We start from the raw sequence: 17,038 nt of genomic DNA on the forward strand, positions 1-17,038 counted from the left end.
AACTAAGTATCAGGTGCTCCTAGGTCTGTTCTGCACAGTAAGGTGGCTGCTCACTGAGAGAAAGAACACATAGAGCTTCTCTTTCCGTCCTTAACTCTCTTCTTACTGAGATGCAGGCAGACCGGCACACGTTTCTTCTGTTTGCTGTGAATTATCTTTCTTGTAGCCACCCTTTAGCATCATCTTTCAGTTAACAGCTCAGAATGACCATCTCTTCTATTCACTACATTGGATTTGTATTCACCAGACTTCATTAGCCTGGACTGAAGTGCACGGAAACATCCAGAAGTGTTGGTGAGCAGTATTTATGTCCCCAGGCCACCATCTGCCTCCTCTTGATGTCTCTTCCTTGAACCGTCTGCCTCGATCCCCTCTCTCTTCGAGCCACTCACTCCTTTACCATTCCCAGCCCCTACCTTCCTCCTTGAACAACCTTCAAGACAAGATGCCTCCAACCTTTCGAAGTGCGTATGCTGGAGGCTACAGCGATGAGATAAAGAAACGGTAGGTGTCATTCCCCATCTTTGCTTCCAGGTACCACTGAGAAGCTGATGAGAGACTATTGCCTACCAACAACACCGAGAAACTGATGGAAGGACAACTGTAGGCTTCAGAGTGTCAGCATACCAGAGAAGTAAGTCATCTATCCGTCGCTCGTTCGTCCCTTATCCATGCATTCAATTGACATAGAATAGGATCAAATGTGGAACCTGCAACAAGTTTCGTTCGTCGAGTAACTACTCCAATAGGCAACTCGAAGCCCTCCGTCATGCCATCCTGAGTCACGGTGCCAATGTCGCTTTGACGAAGAACAACACAAAATGCCGCATCTGCTCGGGAAATCAGACCGTTGAACTGAAGTGCTGTATCTGTGATAAGATCAAGAGTCTTGATGAATTTGCCAAAGCTCAAAGACAAGACAGGGACGCAGCGGTAGGATTACTGCCTCAGGTCTCACTTAGTGGCTAAGGATCTAGCTGACATCCGATTCTCTCCCAGAGATGCATGAATTGCGTGCAGAGTCACGCCGATGCCGAACCAGTTCTCGAGGAGCCCAAGCTCTTGACTGAGAGTGAGCTTTCCACTGCCCCCGATACGTACACAACTGTCAGTCATACAGACCCATCCTCAAAATGATCCACGAATGCATACACCCTGGTGCTAACATAATTTTAGGGACAAGTTGAGTCTCGTTCCTTGATCGCATCCACCAAGAAACTCGCTCCCACTGCTCAACATGTTATCAGCAGCGGGGAGAAAGACACCGATGATGTTGGCGGCGTGTCGCTCATTGAAGGTCATAACGAGAAAGAGAACTCGGCGCGCCCAGGACGACCTTTTATGGCTTTTGACCCTGATGGAGTGGCCCACCGCCGCTCTGGCTCCCCCTCTGGCGCCCCCCGGTCCGTTCACGGCGGGTGGGCGTCATGGGGAGTGGATGTTAATGCTACCGTCACTAAAGCCATTCCCAAGAAGGCCGGTTCCTCCAAGTTCGCCAAGGTTCCGGTAAGTTCCTTATGTATCCCTTGTTAATGAACAGTTTGCTAAATTCGAGAAGGGGAAGCGATTCGAGAAACATGAGGCTCCTACGATGAGGGTCCCCGAGCCAATCGGGGCCACCGTCCCTTCCGACGAGGAGGCAGGAGAAGAGGCCGGGGCCGAAGACTATCTCTAAGCAATTCTTGATCTTGCGGCGCAGACTCATTCGATAAGTTAAGTTAGAGAAACTAAATGTTAACTTTCGGTTTCGTTATTCTTGATCAATGTCCCAATGGCCACGGTAGGCTGAACCACGGTACTAGACGGCTTCCTCGGTTTCCCCGCAAGGACCAAGAGTTGGCTTGCGAATTCCATGGTTTGAAAGTGTGAAATTGTATTGACTGCTCTGTACTACCTGCCAACAGCGATTCGGGCGCTCGTGGATTGTCATACTATGTAGCAAGCGGTGCTGATGATGTGCGTATTCAAATATCTCTTCGAAAGACCTCTAGCACGCTGTACTGTATCGCAGACTCATCAGTGACAAGCAAGGCGGAATGTTATCATGCCAGGACAAGAGTGCAGCCTTGTCAAAAACACATTTAATGTACACCGACAGTCATGCTGCTGATAATCATTAAATTAATATGTGTTTCCGCTGAGCTTCCCCTCTTCTGCAGCGGCGCTTGAGCGGTGACGTATGGCCCCGTGTTGGAGGCTGAGATTAGCCTCGCAAGTCAACGTCGCTGCATGTCTCCATCGATGATCCTCCTTTTCTTTTGATTTCCATTGTACGAGGGTAGATATTTACAGAACTGCTTTCTTCATAGCATCTTGCTAGCGACTCAACACGACACACTTGCTGTTTCAAAGCGAAGATCCACACTTTCTGAGCCCCTCCATCTTGAGCCCCTCATCTCATTTGACACCTGCGCAGATATCTTTCTCAACTTTTCGTCCCACGCCACACATAACACACCGAGAGCTTCGTCACTTACTGGTATCGCCAACAGAATTTTCCGCTTTCCCTGATCTCAGAGTGTGGCTCAGGCTTGGTGAAGATTGTGACACTTGCAGAGGGTGGAGAGTCGCTAACTTGTCTGTGTGACGGCGACAGTCTGCATGGCTTACGATGGCTTCCAAAGAAGCTCCAGTCCGTACGACCAGGCGGGCAATATAGGTCAAATAAACCCCAGTGATTATCGTTCTCCGACCTACCCTCCTCCCTATCCCTCTCAGTACGGCCCTGATCGGGTGAACATGCCACAGCCCCAAGTGCCTCCGCCGGCTCCGTCGTCAACTCAAGGCCAGTATGCGGAGTCGCCCTCTCAGCAATACTCATGGCATCAGCAGCCATCTACGGGAACTATCAATGAGGCTGTCAGCTCGGCTTTCCGCAAAGCTGATACGCCAACCTATCTATCGCCTGAGGTCCTGTCCCAAATCACTGCGACCGTGATCCAACAGCTCAAAGCAACCGGTTTGGATAACGTCCAAGCCCAGCATCCACCGCAGCCGCAGCAACCATCGCCGCAGCCACCATCCGGTCCGGCGCCGTCACAGTGGGTGCCTCCCCGTTATGCTCCCCAATACAATTATAACGAATACGAATCGCCTCCTGCTGTACCACCAAAGCCATCTTCGTCGCAACCGGGTGCCGCCCCCGAAACTTCCGACTACCAGCAGTACCCGCCACCTGGTACATTTGCGAGCCCTCATCCTAGCGCACGACCCTCCCCCGCACCTCCCTTAGAGAGGAGAGAATCGCCGTATAGCCAAGCAAGCGATCAAAGCCAGAAAATGGAAGCACGACCGAGACCACCGTCGAGGGACGCAACCGTGACTGAGATGACAACGTTGGAGAAGATATGGGGCAAGCTCTTTGAGGACGGCAAGCCAACGAAGAGGCTGGGCCAACTCTTGCGCGGCATAGCAGTCCATCTGGTAAGCACGGATGCCATCGGTTGGGCGATTTCGTATCTGACAGTGTGCAAGACCGAGGACTACCCTCCAGGTAACACTCTCGTGGTCGTTCCCGAAAAGCTGCAGAAGTTCTACGAGGATACCAAGGTTCCTTCAGACCTCTACCCATGGCAAGGTAAGCGTAGTGACCTGTTCTATTCACAACTCAAGCTAATCTGGGTATCTGTAGATATCTTCGATGACCGTACGTCTTCGATCTCGAGGTTGTTTCGTGAAGTAGAAGCCGAACATCACCTTGTTCAGGTTAAACTGAACGAGCGGCCGGATATCCCGGGCTTGACGCCACGAGGTTTCGAACGCTGGGCTACCTTGATGATTCAAGCGCACCCCGACAGAGAATACGAACGGTTGCAGAAGGCAGTCCTGAACATGCCTATCAACAACCCAGATGACAGACGAGAAAGATTCCCAAAGGAGATTCCTCGCCGGCTATTCCCCGAGGCACCAGATCTTACCGTTAGAGATGAGCTCGATCGATTCATCACAAAGCATTGTGGTGTGGACTTGCCTCCAGTCACCGAGGAGGAGCTCAAGAAGGTCGCTGCGCACCGCCACAAGGTGTCTACGAGCTCAACTGCATCGGCTGCCGAGACAGCTCCTTCTGTGACAGAGCGGGGCCGTCAGCAGCACCACACGTCCTCAGCCATAATGGATGATGACGAGGAAGAGGCCCGGTCTCGGCCTATTGAGCGTGAGAGGAAGCCATACAGTGCGCAGCCAGGGGGAGGGAAGGTATACGAGGAGCCAGGCGCCTCTTCCCACCGACACAAAGACTCCTTCTCCACTGGTTCTCGCTCAAAAGAGGGATCTGTCCCTCCTGTCTCCCGCAAAGCATATGACTCATACGGCCAAGATCCTCTGTACCCCCGTGCAGGAAGTCGCGGATCGCAGCGTCCAATAAGTATACATGGCCGGACACGGAGCTCTTCTCGAGGTGGGCACGGAGGAGGTGACTACAGACATTCAGAAAGTGACCTGCTGTCCAGCTCGCACAACGTTGGATCTCGGCACTCTGGCCTCTCCGGCAGTGATTACTACTCCACTTCATCTACCCTTCCTGGAGATATCATCGAAGATAGTCGGCGGTACCGCGATAGTGATGACCAGAGGCTGTACGAGTCACTTCGGGAGAGGGAGAAGGAACGCGAAAAGAGCAAATATCATGACCATCTTCCTTCCCGAAGCAGCTGGGCTAATGAGGAAGAATACTACCGCGGCTTGCTTGGCGGTCAGGGTGGTGGCCCAGTCAGTGGCAGCAGTGGCGGGTACGATTACAAGACGTATACCTACAGGTGATGGTCTCGATCAGATTGTCTTTGAACCTCATTGCTATCCCGGCGTTTTCCAGTCCTCGAAGATACCTCTGTTTGATATGATAGCGTTTGCGTTTGGCTTTGGTTCTTTTCCAGCTAATGACTTACGTGTAACGATCTGCTGATATGCAATGGATTTTGGATTTATATCTGTATATCGTGTTTGCGCCTTGAGAAATCTTGATGAAAACGTCCATCTGGATGTGCGGTAGTCTATCAGTCGTCATTTCTCATAAACGTACATGTACACTTTTCGAACACCCGTTCTATATAGAAATTCCCACTCTCATAATTCGCTGCTTATGTTCATGACGCGCTTTCGCTGAATATAGCGCATGGCCCTGCGCCCAGCTTCCTGACACTGAATTGCCTCTTTCTCTCTCAGCTGCTCCTCACGTTCCCACAGCCTCTGGATCCGATGCTGGTCCTTCTCCTCACGCTCTACACGCTTCCTATGCCTCCTACGCGCTCGCTCCTGCTCCTCCTCCACCTGCTCCGCCTCCGCCTCCGCCTCGAGCCGCAACCGCTCGACCTCCTCCCCCGTCAATTGCCACGGGACAGTCAGCACCTCAACCAGGAATCGGCTCCGCTGATCCACGAACCGCATTTCGGCGTTCGTGTCCCGGATCAGGAAGAAGCGCTCTAGCTGTAGCTGCATCGCAGCTCGGAACATCGTCAGCGTGCCTTTCACCTGCACCACGGTCCCCGGGACGAGGGCCGATATGTCCAGGTCAGTTCTGTTGGTTGCTGCGACATGGCGTGTGGCCTTTTCCGGTGGCTGTCGTTGCGTAGTCCGGTCTGCGGGGTCCGGGTCTGAGGACTCGGCTTTCAGGACGGCGATTTCGATGGTCTCGCCGCTGCTGTCGTCTAGTGTGAGGATTGTGCGTTTGAAGACGTCTGTTCTGGCGACGATGATGCCGACCAGGGACACGAAGCGGATGGGGTGGTTGAGGTAAAAGAAGATGTTTTGGCCTGGAGGTGTGTTAGAGTCGCTACTTTCTGTCTAGTCAACTGCACCATGTTCAATTAGGCTGAGCAGTATGTATGTATCTTAAGCCATTTTGTGATGGTGACAAGCCTAGGTAGGTATTCATGCAGGTTGTATATGGAAGACATTGGTAGTCAACACCGATCACATCGACTACTTTGTGTGCAGACAAAGAGGTAAATAGAGCAGTATAACAAAAGGGAAAATGCACCCAGTAATGAATTATCTAGACAAGTACGCTGGCATACCTTCGAATCCCGGCCGTCTCTTGAGTCGATGCACATCCACCGCCGCCATTTTTACCCAGGCGAAATGGGTCGGGGATGCCGTAAAGCAGAATGCCGGGTAAAACGCGAGATTGCCATTCTCAGCTGTCGCCATGGGATCATTTTTCTAAGCAATATATCGAGGAGATATTGTTGCAAGATGTCAAGCGGATAGCAACATATTAGAGAAACTGCATTTTCCGATGCGTGTTGGGGTCACGTGAGTTTTAACGTATGGGATTCTGTAGATCGATTCTCGGGTTGCAGGAACGCTGCGGAAACTACTCTGTATTCCGTAAAAGTAGCAGAGAAGATGATATTATTGCTGAGATACAGAGCATATAAAGTAAGAATAAAAGCAAAAAGAAGAGAGATGACAGGCCCCAAGCATAGAAGTCTGACGCGCTACCATTGCGCCACGGGAGCTAACAATGTGCCACTCCCGGCGGGGGTCGAACCCGCAACCTTCAGATAATCCTACTGATAGCAGACTGCGCCAAGGGACCATGTCGTGCTGAAACGGGGGAAATAGTGTTATATAATCCATGTCATTTTGTCGTGGTCTCTGACAGTCCGCTGAGCACCATTGACAGATAAATTGATTTGGCGCGCGAGAGACATGTTATAACTGGGGTGATATGAATCAGAATGGTGTGGTTCACACAGTGAGTGAGTCGACTGGCAGGTTTGTTTTCACGTGATCGGGTCTCCCTGCCAACTGGTGAGGAAGAAATCAATTCCTGTCTGTCAACAACTATGCTAACTCACTCTCAGTCATCTCGGACATAACTGACTTATCGTAATTAGAGTGTCTATCTCCAATCTCCGTCTCCAATGTTGACCGATATGCTTCGGACGCCTTAACGTCACCATCCATTCTAAGACAATTCGAGGCCGAAATGCTGGCCTGCGTCCGAAAATATTCGGAATTTTTCAATATGAAGTTGACATCATGGACTGACAATATATAAAGCAGGGGACTAAAACACTCAGGACCTACACCCTATTCAACTCTGCAGTTTCAAGTCAACCTTCACCATGTCGGCCATCTCGATCAAGAAAGGGCCAATTCAGCTTGCTGGCTTGCTGCACAAGCCTGCGACATCGTCCAGCTCCAAGTTTCCTGCAATCGTGATAGTACATCCTGGTGGTGGCGTCAAAGAGCAGACGGCCGGTCTCTATGCAAAGAAGCTCGCTCAAGAGGGTTTCGTCACCGTCTCCTACGATGCCTCTCACCAGGGCGAGAGTGGAGGCGAGCCTCACTTTCTGGAGGACCCAGCGGCAAGAGTCAGCGACGTATGGAGCGTCGTCGACTACCTCGAGCAGCAGGAAGACGTTGACGCCAGCAAGATCGGTATCCTCGGCATTTGTGCCGGCGGAGGCTACGCCGTTGCAGCCGCGAAAGCAGATTATCGTCAGTACTCGCTACAGTCAGTATGGTCAACATTGGCGATTCCGCGCGACTAGGCTGGTACGGTGACGAACCTGCTTCTAAGCATGTCGAGTCCCTCAAGATAGCTGCTCAGCAAATTTCAGCCGAAAACCAGGGCGCTGAGATGGCTGCTGCACCGTATGTGCCGCCTCAACCAGACGACAAGACTCCCGCAGATCTCAGAGAAGCACACAACTATTATCTTACACCGCGCGCGCAGCATCCCCGTGCTGAGAACAAGATGCTCATTCGAAGTTTTCCGCGTGTCCTCAACTTTGACGCTTTCCACCTGGCGGATGTGTTCTTAACGCAGCCCACTCTCCTCATTGCGGGTGAAAAGGCTGGTTCTCTCTGGCACACAGAGAACCTGGACAAAAAGATAGGAGGGGCCACGAAGAAGGTGATTGTGCCGAATGCAGCCCATATGGACTTTTATGACAACGAGCAATATGTCAATCCGGCGGTCAAGGATATCTCGGAGTTTATGAAGGCCAATCTGTCATGATGAATGGTATACTCCTTTTTGTGACTTTGTCAGCTACCTATGCTCCAGTAATCAAATTTCAGTCTTTGCATAATCTGAACCATCCGGGATATTCCATCCCGCTTGAATTTACCAACACCCAACGGATCAGTGCTACTGAAATTCTCGGAAGGAGTTACGTTCCAACCGGGACGTACGCTTCATGATAAATTCGCGACAGATGGGGCATATGCCAGTTCTTTTCGACTAAAAGAGGACTCGTCTCCACGCTCTTTAGCCGGAGCCAACTGCCTCAGCGCACTATTCCCACATCGACGCCTATGGCTCTATGCAGGTGGTCAAAACTGATCAATGAATGGCTAGTTTTGGAGTGATTTATTGGCTATGAGAAAGTCCTCCAATCAGTCTTCTCAGATTTCTTATGATGTAGCATCACTGGCCCATTTCGGCATGTCCATCTACGGAGTGCAGATCTTTTGCTTGATCACCAATCGTGAAGCATACTACTCACGGGTTTACCCATATGAATGGGCTATTTAGCCTGAATCAACTGCTCTGACGGAATGCATGTCGCATCCAAATGGACCCTGGCGTGCAATCAACTTCACCGTTATGCCAGTTGTGGAAAATGGGCGGATATATCTCAGTTTCCCCGCATTTGTACATCTGGGATATAAAAATACGGTCCAAAAGCAGGGGAGGGTCATCGATGGAGGGCAATGGAGCTTGATCGGCACTGATACTCGATATCCCTCATCATGGGGTTGCTTTCAAAGATCTCTGCCAGTTTGCTCTTGGCAACAATGGCAGCTCCCAGCTTATCCTATCCCATCCGTGATCAATCGTATACCAATCCTCTCTTCCCTGGTTGGCACTCGGATCCCACCTGTGCCTACGTACCGGAGCAGGACACCTTCTTCTGTGTCACATCCACTTTCATTGCCTTCCCCGGTCTTCCTATTTATGCAAGCCGAGATCTGCGGAACTGGAAACTGGCAAGCAATATCTTCAATCGGCCCAGCCAGATCCCAGACCTTCGCATCACGGATGGCCAGCAGTCGGGTATCTATGCGCCCACTCTGCGCTATCGCAACGGCAAATTCTACTTGGTCGTTTCGTACCTGGGTCCGCAGACCAAGGGCTTGCTGTTTACCTCGTCTGATCCGTGCGATGACGCCGCGTGGAGCGATCCGCTGGAATTCGGAGTACATGGCATCGACCCGGACATCTTCTGGGATGACGATGGGACGGTCTATGTTACGTCTGCGGACAACAACATGATTCAGCAGTACACACTCGATCTGAAGACGGGGGCGGTTGGCCCGGTTGACTACCTCTGGAACGGCACCGGAGGTGTCTGGCCTGAGGGCCCGCACGTGTACAAGAGAGACGGATATTACTACCTCATGATTGCAGAAGGAGGTACAGAGCTCGGCCACTCGGAGACCATGGCGCGATCCAAGAACCGGACGGGTCCCTGGGAGCCACGCCCTCACAACCCGCTCTTGTCGAACAAGGGCACCTCGGAGTACTTCCAGACTGTCGGTCATGCGGACTTGTTCCAGGATGGGAACGGCAACTGGTGGGCCGTGGCGCTGAGCACCCGGTCAGGGCCTGAATGGAAGAACTATCCCATGGGTCGGGAGACGGTTCTTGCCCCTGCAACTTGGGAGAAGGGTGAGTGGCCTGTCGTCCAGCCTGTGAGGGGCCAGATGCAGGGGCCTTTCCCACGACCGAACAAGGGACTTCCTCGCGGTGAGGGCGGATGGATCAAGCAACCAGACAAGGTTGATTTCAAGCCCGGCTCTTCGATTCCGGCGCACTTCCAGTACTGGCGGTATCCCAAGACAGAGGATTTTACCGTCTCCCCTCGGGGCCATCCGAATACTCTTCGGCTGACGCCCTCCTTCTACAATCTCACGGGAACTGCAGACTTCAAGCCGGATGATGGCCTGGCACTCGTTATGCGCAAACAGACCGACACCTTGTTCACGTACACTGTGGACGTGTCTTTCGACCCCAAGGTTGCCGATGAAGAGGCGGGTGTTACTGTTTTCCTTACCCAGCAGCAGCACATTGATCTTGGTATTGTCCTCCTCCAGACAACCGACGGACTGTCGCTGTCCTTCCGGTTCCGGGTTGAAGGCCGTGGCAATTATGAAGGCGCTCTTCCGGAAGCCACTGTGCCTGTTCCCAAGGAATGGCAGGGACAGATCATCCGGCTTGAGATCCAGGCCGTGAGTGACACCGAGTATGTCTTTGCGGCAGCTCCGGCTCGGCACCCTGCGCAGAAGAAGGTCATCGGCCGTGCCAACACGCTGATTGTCAGTGGTGATACGGGACGGTTTACAGGTAAGTGTAGCTTCGAAACACTTAAACCAAGTGTTATCGCTGAATAGTGACGATTTTGACATAGGCTCGCTTGTTGGCGCGTATGCCACGAAGAACGGTGGTGCCGGGTCCACGCCAGCATATATCAGCAGATGGAGGTACGAAGGACAGGGCCAGATGATTGATTTTGGTCGTGTGGTCCCGAGTTATTGATACTCTTGTCGCTGAGACCCCCTTGGCAACGCTTGGAGGTTTTCGGGACGAGTTGCGTAGTATCTCAGATTAATGTGGAAAACTAGATATAGACCAGTAAGCAACAAAAACAATATATAGTGCGCAGACTCGTGAACTCCTCATCTAGCATCTTCGGGGGAAATTACCTTGCATTCTTGTTCATTTAATCTCACTATCAAGGCAATGCCATTGTGACCGTTGACTTGCTTGCGCGCTCCACAAATGAGTATATACTATTAATACAGACACATCATTATAGTTAAAATGGCCCAGCGTCCAGCATCTTCTTCTTCGGATTTCGAGGTATCTGCGCCTGTCTCTGTCTTTCTTCATCACTGACATCGTCCAGGTTAGTCTCTACCTTATCCAACGCAGCCTTGATCTCCTCCTCCTTATTCTCATGCCCTGCCGTAGCCACCGTCAGAATCTCCTTCTCCAGCCCATTGACAGCCCTCCACTGAATCCCAGCCGCAGTCATCATCTTACACCCCTCCGACTCCCCGACAAACGTCCCGGGCTCCTTGACCCCAAAGTACACTCTCTGGATCCCCGGCCGCCCTCCCTCCCGCGTGTTGATGATCCGCTGCACACACGGCACATTCCCCGACAGTCGCTTCCCGCATGGTTCCATCGTCACGTACATGACTAATTTCCGACCGGGTTCAGAGGGGAGGACCTCTGCGATTCTGTCCTCGGGAACGGAGTGGACGGCTGCATAGTTGGAAAGACAGCATTGCTCTGCGTGTGTGTTGCCGGCTAGCTCCATTGTGTAGCCTGTCGAGAGGATGCGATCATCTTTGAATTCGAGATCGCCGTCTTTACGGGAGAGGAGGATCGCGCCGACGCGGAAGTTGGTTGGGCGGGGAGGGGACTTCTCTGCTAGGGAGAGGCATTGGCGTAGGTAGTCGAGGTGGGGGGATGCGGTCATTTCGCGACGGTCGCTGTGAGTATGAGTAACTTGAATCTGAGCTGGTAGTGAGGTGAAGTTTCACGAGAATGTAGAGTCGTAGATGATTGTGCTTCTTTGATTCAGTGAGCAGCAAGAATAATGAACAGCTACTGGTGATGGTTGAATTACAGCATGTCTACTCGGTGGAGGAGCTCCAAAGACAGTGCAAACTATGACGAATTGTGATCAGCTATCCCCAGTCTAACCCGATGAGGTAGTCCAAGTGGTTTTGTGTCGCGTCCAAGTCGCGTTTTCTCTCAGCCAAACATCCAACCCATATCAAAACAACCAGTTGCTTGACTCTTTTTTCATCTGTTTCACATCGATTTTTGGGGTTCTTTGGAGGCTCTAACACCATTTTGAACCATATCTTGCCAGTCTTTCTTTCTATCTCCTTGCCCTACATCTACTACGGAAAACACCAAAAACAATGCCTTCTGATTCCGAGGATGTGGTCGAAGAGAATCACGACGCAGGCATCTCTTCCGACGAAGACGACGGAGTGCCTCGCCCTGTAGTTGCAACCGATCTCTACGAGGTTCTCGGTGTCAAGGAGGATGCGACTCAGGACGAGATCAAGTCTGCCTACCGGAAGCTGGCCTTGAAGCATCACCCAGGTAATTGCCTTGAGATTACCGCACAAACACAACCAGTGAGTATTGGACCGTGTTACTAACTAGTTTGTCAAAGACAAGGTTCCTGCCGACCAGAAAGAGGAAGCGCATACCAAGTTCCAGCAGATTGCCTTCGCTTATGCGATCTTGTCGGACGAACGGCGCCGCAGGCGATTCGATCGCACCGGCAGCACTGCGAAAGCGGCCGCCAGCGACGAAGATTTCGACTGGGCAGAATTCTACAGAGACCTGTACTCGAACTCGGTCGATACGGATGCGATTGACAACATAAAGAAGGAGTATCAGGGCTCTGCAGAAGAAGAGAAGGATATCCTGGAGGCGTTCGACCGCCACAGAGGCGACATGGACCGCGTCTACGAGTCGGTGATGCTGAGCAATGTGCTCGATGATGATGAGCGGTTCCGCACTATTATTGACAAGGCTATTGCCGAGGGCAAGGTGGAGGGTTACAAGAAGTACACAGATGAGCCGGCGAAAAAGCGCCAGGCGAGAATCAAGCGGGCGCAGCAGGAAGCAAAGGAAGCTGAGGAGCTGGCCAAGGTGCTTGAGGAGAAGAAGAAAACGAAGACAGAACACAAGGAAAAGGCCATGAAGAAGACGAAGTCGAAGAAGATCTCTGATCTTGGTGATCTCGCTGCCGTTATCAAACAACGACAAGCCAACCGCATGGAGTCGCTCATAGGCAGATGGCAGACAGAGGCGCTGACGCTCGAGGAAGGCGGCAGCAAGCGCCAGAAACGGAAGGCTGTTTTTGAGGAGCCGCCCGAGGAAGCATTTGCTGCCACCGCTGCTCGACAGGCTTCCAAGAAGAAGAAGAAGTCGAAAGCATGAGCAGACTACTTAGGATCTCCCCCCCTTTTTTGTCTTTTTCGACCGGCGTCCGGAGTCTTTGGTACTTGGGCTCTACACAAACCCTTGGAAAAAGGTGGACATCTTATGGCAGGATTGCATATCATATTGCGTATCATATTTTGAGCGAACTCAAGTTAACCTCCTGGGGTTCTTGTGATGATCATCGCTAAGAATAGCATCAGATTACATACGTAGCAGGACGCAATGCCAGATCATCATTGATAATCACCCATTGCCATCATATCAGCATACCTTGGTATTTGCTTTTTATCAGGCACCCCTAGATTGCCCCTGTATGGTTGATCATTTTCGATCCACATCCAGCATGCGATGCATTATTAGCGGCTATCTGCCCTACGTTGATAGATACACAAATAATAGAGACGTGCCATGAAAATCCTACACTCACAGTATGCTTTCAAGGACATAATATTGATTCAATCTGAAGCTATTATGATATATGATGATTGCCTCTGCTTATTGTATTTGTGGCTGTAAGAGAGTATTGCCTGGAATGCTACCCTTGGGCAATCAGGCTTCACTAGACTGTCCATCAGTTACAAATGGATTGTCTTCATCATCACCAAGCCTTGTGACACCATGCAAGGGATATCTGTAGAGTGAAGATGAGAATCCTGGCTCACCTCTTCTTCTGGAGAGCAGAGCAATAATTGCCACTGCCTCATGTGCTTTGTGATGCCCCGCTATGCCGAGCCTTTTGGATGTTGTGCCCGACTGTTTGTGACCGCGGGCAGACCCTTTTGTGTTCCTCCCTTTTCCTCTAGGCAGACCCCTTTTTGTATTATTCAAGACCCCCATGATCCTCTCATCTTTCCATCGCATAAAACGCATCACTTGTGTTTAATTCATCTCGATCTGTCCAGGCCTACGTTGCGCTTGTCTCCGCGGCGCTTTCCGACTCCTTCTCTTGGCTTGTTGCGGAGAAGCCGCGGGTGATTCCTACCGCGTTTGTGACGGACAAGGAGACCCCCTTTTGTACGGGAGCTCGTTGTCGCAAAATTCCCTCGCGACTCTCTGCGTCCTCTAGTTACATCTATCTATTTCCGAGACTGAGAGCAGAGAAAACAGCGCCACTTGTCTGCAGCCCCCTTCCGTGTTGTGGTTCTGCCGGACCACACGCGCGCACGTGTGGAGAGCATCGTCAGCCAAGCAAATACACTTGTTGGCCTGTCAAGGTCTCAGCCTTCAGACTTCTGGACTGGAGAAAGGCGAAGGGCTTCTTCTGGTTTTGAATGCGGAATTCGAATACGTATACATCAGCCAGAAAGGCGGGACTGACAAATCGTCATTGACTGGTCGATCTCTTCTCCACATTCCTCAGCGCTTGGCCAAGTCTTGCAAACAATAAAGCATATTATCAATTATCTAACCTGGGGTTGTCCAACCGTCGCGGGCGGAACCAGGGCACACAAAATGGCCGCATACAATAGTAACGCATACAACAAGACCAAGAGACGAGCCAGGTCGTCTCTGGCGGGTGCTCTGGAGGCAGAGCGTCTTGAATGGGTCGATGAGCGTCACGAATCCGGCCCGTCGTCTAACCGAAGGACCCCAGCCCCAGCGGCCCCATTGCGGAGCCTGCTAGACACTGCTCCATCTCCTGATATCTTGCGTCCGCGCCATGGATCCATCGCCGGTATTGGGGTTGGTGTGACTTCTCCTTCTATTAATCGTCGCAGCTGGGCAGGTCCTGTTTCAGAATCATCACCGACGCCAGCAGCAGCATCGCCATCGCGCTCTGGTGCTCCAGGGACTGCTACATCATACGCTTCTTTGAAGAGATTTCCCGGTGAATCAGAACCGTCTGCAGCTCGCAGGTCTTCGGACAATTCGGATCAAATATCGATCGGAAAGAAAAAATTAGCAGACCGAAATAAAGCCGATGATAAACAATCCAACGATATGCCGGTGTTACCGAAGCGTACTATTCAAATACAGTTGCCGGAGAAGCCTCCCAGGGAGCCCAACCACAACAAATCATCGCAGAGCAAGGGCACCATGGCTGCGATGATGGCAGGATTCGACTTGAAAGTCAGCCTCCCAAGTTTTGCCAGAGGAAGGACTCCCGGGCGACAGAGCTCGTCGCGGGGGACATCACTCGACTCTCGGGTTCCCCCACGACGTGCTCGGTCCGGCTCCCAGAATCGCTGGCTGAGCTCCAATCCGCTGAACCTTTCATCCTCAAAGCCGGGCAAGTCGGCGACGCTCAAGGGAAAATCATCCTCCATGAACAACACACATCCCAATCACTCCGATCCCGCTCTTCCGGAGTCGGTCAGCGCTGACACCAGTGTGGCCTTACCCCCTAAGCAGAGCGAATATCCAGAACCTGACGTTAACCCCGCTACATCCACTGGGGATGAGCGCTTGGCCAAAGATCTGTATGATAGCGAGAACAACCCCATGGAGAGCAGCGAAGATGAACCCGATGAGTCTTCGTCGAGTGACGACGACAGCGATGGTGAGACCGAGCGTGGCCGAAAGAAGGCTCCCAACGCAAGCGATCAAGCGCCTACTTTAGGGCAGGTAGATGGTGCTACGGATGAGCGTATGTATTGCTTTATTGGGATTCCTATGGCTTCCGCATACTGACAGAACATTACACAGACGACCAAATGATTGAGGAGAAGTTGAAAGCAACGTCCCTCTCTGATCAAAAGCCTACTCTGGTGCACTCTGCAAAGCAGGGCCCACATACGCTTGATGTTCATCCTCGTACGAGCTTTGATCCTGGCTCTGCCATCAGTACGCCATTTGGATCTGATGACGAAGCGGAATTGTCGGATATCAAACGAGCTCAGAAACTCAGCATGCAATTGTCCGCTATTGACAATTCAGTCCCCAACAGATCGATTAGAACCATCATTCGAGGCGATTACGCCCGACTACAGGAAGAGAGTGAGGGCGGACGTCGCCGGCAGCGCAAGTATCTAGTTGCCACTGACCTCAGCGAAGAATCTGTTTACGCCCTGGAGTGGACAATCGGAACCATTCTCCGGGACGGGGACACCATGTTTGCTGTTTGTGCAGTTAACGAGGAGATGGGCATGCCCTTCGCATCGTCGGTACAAATCGGAGAGGGCGCCCAAGCAATGCAGGACTCAGCAGCCATTGTTGGTTCTCAAACAGAAGAAACGGTTTATAAGTCACAGAATGATTCGATCAGCAGCAACTTGCCTCGTGCCTTGTTGGGTCGTCTAGGACAGGGCACGGATAGCAAACCCAGCTCTGTCGATGCCCGGGGTGTGCCCAAGGGCGAAGGAGAGAGAAACCGTGCGGTGGAGATTATTTCGCAGACCTGTGTCCGTTTACTCAGAAAGACCCTTTTGCAGGTTCGAGTTGCCGTCGAGGTAATTCACTGCAAGAGCCCAAAACATATGATCACGGAAGCTGTACGTACTTGTGTCCACAAACCCCGCCTGTCCAGATTTACTGACTAGTCAACCGCTAGATTGACGGTCTTGAGCCAACGCTTGTTATTGTGGGAGCTAGGGGCCGAAGCGCTCTGAAAGGGTGAGTCGCTCGAGAGGGCGAGTCTGCATCTACCTGAAGCTAATATAGTGTTGCTTGAGCAGGGTTCTCCTTGGATCGTTCTCCAATTATTTGGTCATGAACTCATCTGTCCCGGTCATGGTGGCACGCAAGAAATTACGAAAGCAGACGAAGAACAAAAAGACAAATGTTCGTCTTTCCAATAATCTTGCAACACCAAAGAAGCTAGCTTTTGCCAAAGTCGACTAAATGGCGATGGGCCTGGCTTCTACAATACTTTCTACGGTGGTGTCTTCATGGTGGCATGGTGCATGACGGCGTTCTTCTCACATTCCCATAAAGATGGCCTCTTTTCTTGATTTGTATGATTACGATCTACTACCATGGGGGGCTATGATGATTTTTCTATCTGCAATCTGCTTTCGCTGGCTATCTTTTACCTTGTTGTCTTTCATTCGTCCATGTCGTGAGCATCATGCTCTATTGTGTCCCAACATTTTATGTTGTCAGAGTGTGAGGATATCATCGTACAGGGCTGAGCCCTTCAATAAGAAAATCTTGATAATATATGACGAGAAT

General features: G+C 51.5%; 8 protein-coding genes across 8 annotated transcripts; 6 read left to right on the plus strand and 2 right to left on the minus strand.

Annotated features, from left to right (window-relative positions):
- Positions 1–445: 445 nt before the first annotated feature.
- Positions 446–1,675, plus strand: CDV56_104102 (uncharacterized protein; the record flags this gene model as incomplete). Its single annotated transcript, XM_026757721.1, has 5 exons — positions 446–504; positions 750–933; positions 1,000–1,107; positions 1,177–1,506; positions 1,559–1,675. 5 exons carry the CDS (start codon positions 446–448, stop codon positions 1,673–1,675), a joined length of 798 nt encoding a protein of 265 aa, XP_026614888.1.
- A 926-nt stretch (positions 1,676–2,601) lies between these two features.
- On the plus strand, positions 2,602–4,758 carry CDV56_104317 (uncharacterized protein; the record flags this gene model as incomplete). The annotated part of the gene is made up of 2 exons (XM_026757936.1): positions 2,602–3,577; positions 3,632–4,758. The coding sequence occupies 2 exons, from the start codon at positions 2,602–2,604 to the stop codon at positions 4,756–4,758; spliced, it is 2,103 nt and encodes a 700-aa protein (XP_026614889.1).
- Positions 4,759–5,061: 303 nt separating this feature from the next.
- Positions 5,062–6,144, minus strand: CDV56_104551 (OB-fold domain-containing protein; the record flags this gene model as incomplete). The annotated part of the gene is made up of 2 exons (XM_026758170.1): positions 5,062–5,747; positions 6,012–6,144. The coding sequence occupies 2 exons, from the start codon at positions 6,142–6,144 to the stop codon at positions 5,062–5,064; spliced, it is 819 nt and encodes a 272-aa protein (XP_026614890.1).
- Positions 6,145–7,067: 923 nt separating this feature from the next.
- On the plus strand, positions 7,068–7,966 carry CDV56_104713 (uncharacterized protein; the record flags this gene model as incomplete). Its single annotated transcript, XM_026758332.1, has 2 exons — positions 7,068–7,443; positions 7,497–7,966. 2 exons carry the CDS (start codon positions 7,068–7,070, stop codon positions 7,964–7,966), a joined length of 846 nt encoding a protein of 281 aa, XP_026614891.1.
- A 782-nt stretch (positions 7,967–8,748) lies between these two features.
- Positions 8,749–10,489, plus strand: CDV56_104864 (glycoside hydrolase family 43 protein; the record flags this gene model as incomplete). The annotated part of the gene is made up of 2 exons (XM_026758483.1): positions 8,749–10,297; positions 10,362–10,489. 2 exons carry the CDS (start codon positions 8,749–8,751, stop codon positions 10,487–10,489), a joined length of 1,677 nt encoding a protein of 558 aa, XP_026614892.1.
- Positions 10,490–10,769: 280 nt separating this feature from the next.
- CDV56_105034 (putative DRAP deaminase) lies at positions 10,770–11,438 on the minus strand (the record flags this gene model as incomplete). The annotated part of the gene is made up of 1 exon (XM_026758653.1): positions 10,770–11,438. One exon carries the CDS (start codon positions 11,436–11,438, stop codon positions 10,770–10,772), a length of 669 nt encoding a protein of 222 aa, XP_026614893.1.
- A 451-nt stretch (positions 11,439–11,889) lies between these two features.
- Positions 11,890–12,925, plus strand: CDV56_105110 (DnaJ domain protein; the record flags this gene model as incomplete). Its single annotated transcript, XM_026758729.1, has 2 exons — positions 11,890–12,076; positions 12,150–12,925. 2 exons carry the CDS (start codon positions 11,890–11,892, stop codon positions 12,923–12,925), a joined length of 963 nt encoding a protein of 320 aa, XP_026614894.1.
- Positions 12,926–14,380: 1,455 nt separating this feature from the next.
- CDV56_105312 (universal stress protein family domain protein) lies at positions 14,381–16,708 on the plus strand (the record flags this gene model as incomplete). Its single annotated transcript, XM_026758931.1, has 4 exons — positions 14,381–15,515; positions 15,575–16,359; positions 16,419–16,480; positions 16,543–16,708. The coding sequence occupies 4 exons, from the start codon at positions 14,381–14,383 to the stop codon at positions 16,706–16,708; spliced, it is 2,148 nt and encodes a 715-aa protein (XP_026614895.1).
- Between the last annotated feature and the right edge of the window lie 330 nt (positions 16,709–17,038).

The sequence above is a fragment of the Aspergillus thermomutatus genome (assembly GCF_002237265.1).
Source record: "Aspergillus thermomutatus strain HMR AF 39 chromosome Unknown NODE_81, whole genome shotgun sequence".
Classification (NCBI taxonomy): domain Eukaryota; kingdom Fungi; phylum Ascomycota; class Eurotiomycetes; order Eurotiales; family Aspergillaceae; genus Aspergillus; species Aspergillus thermomutatus.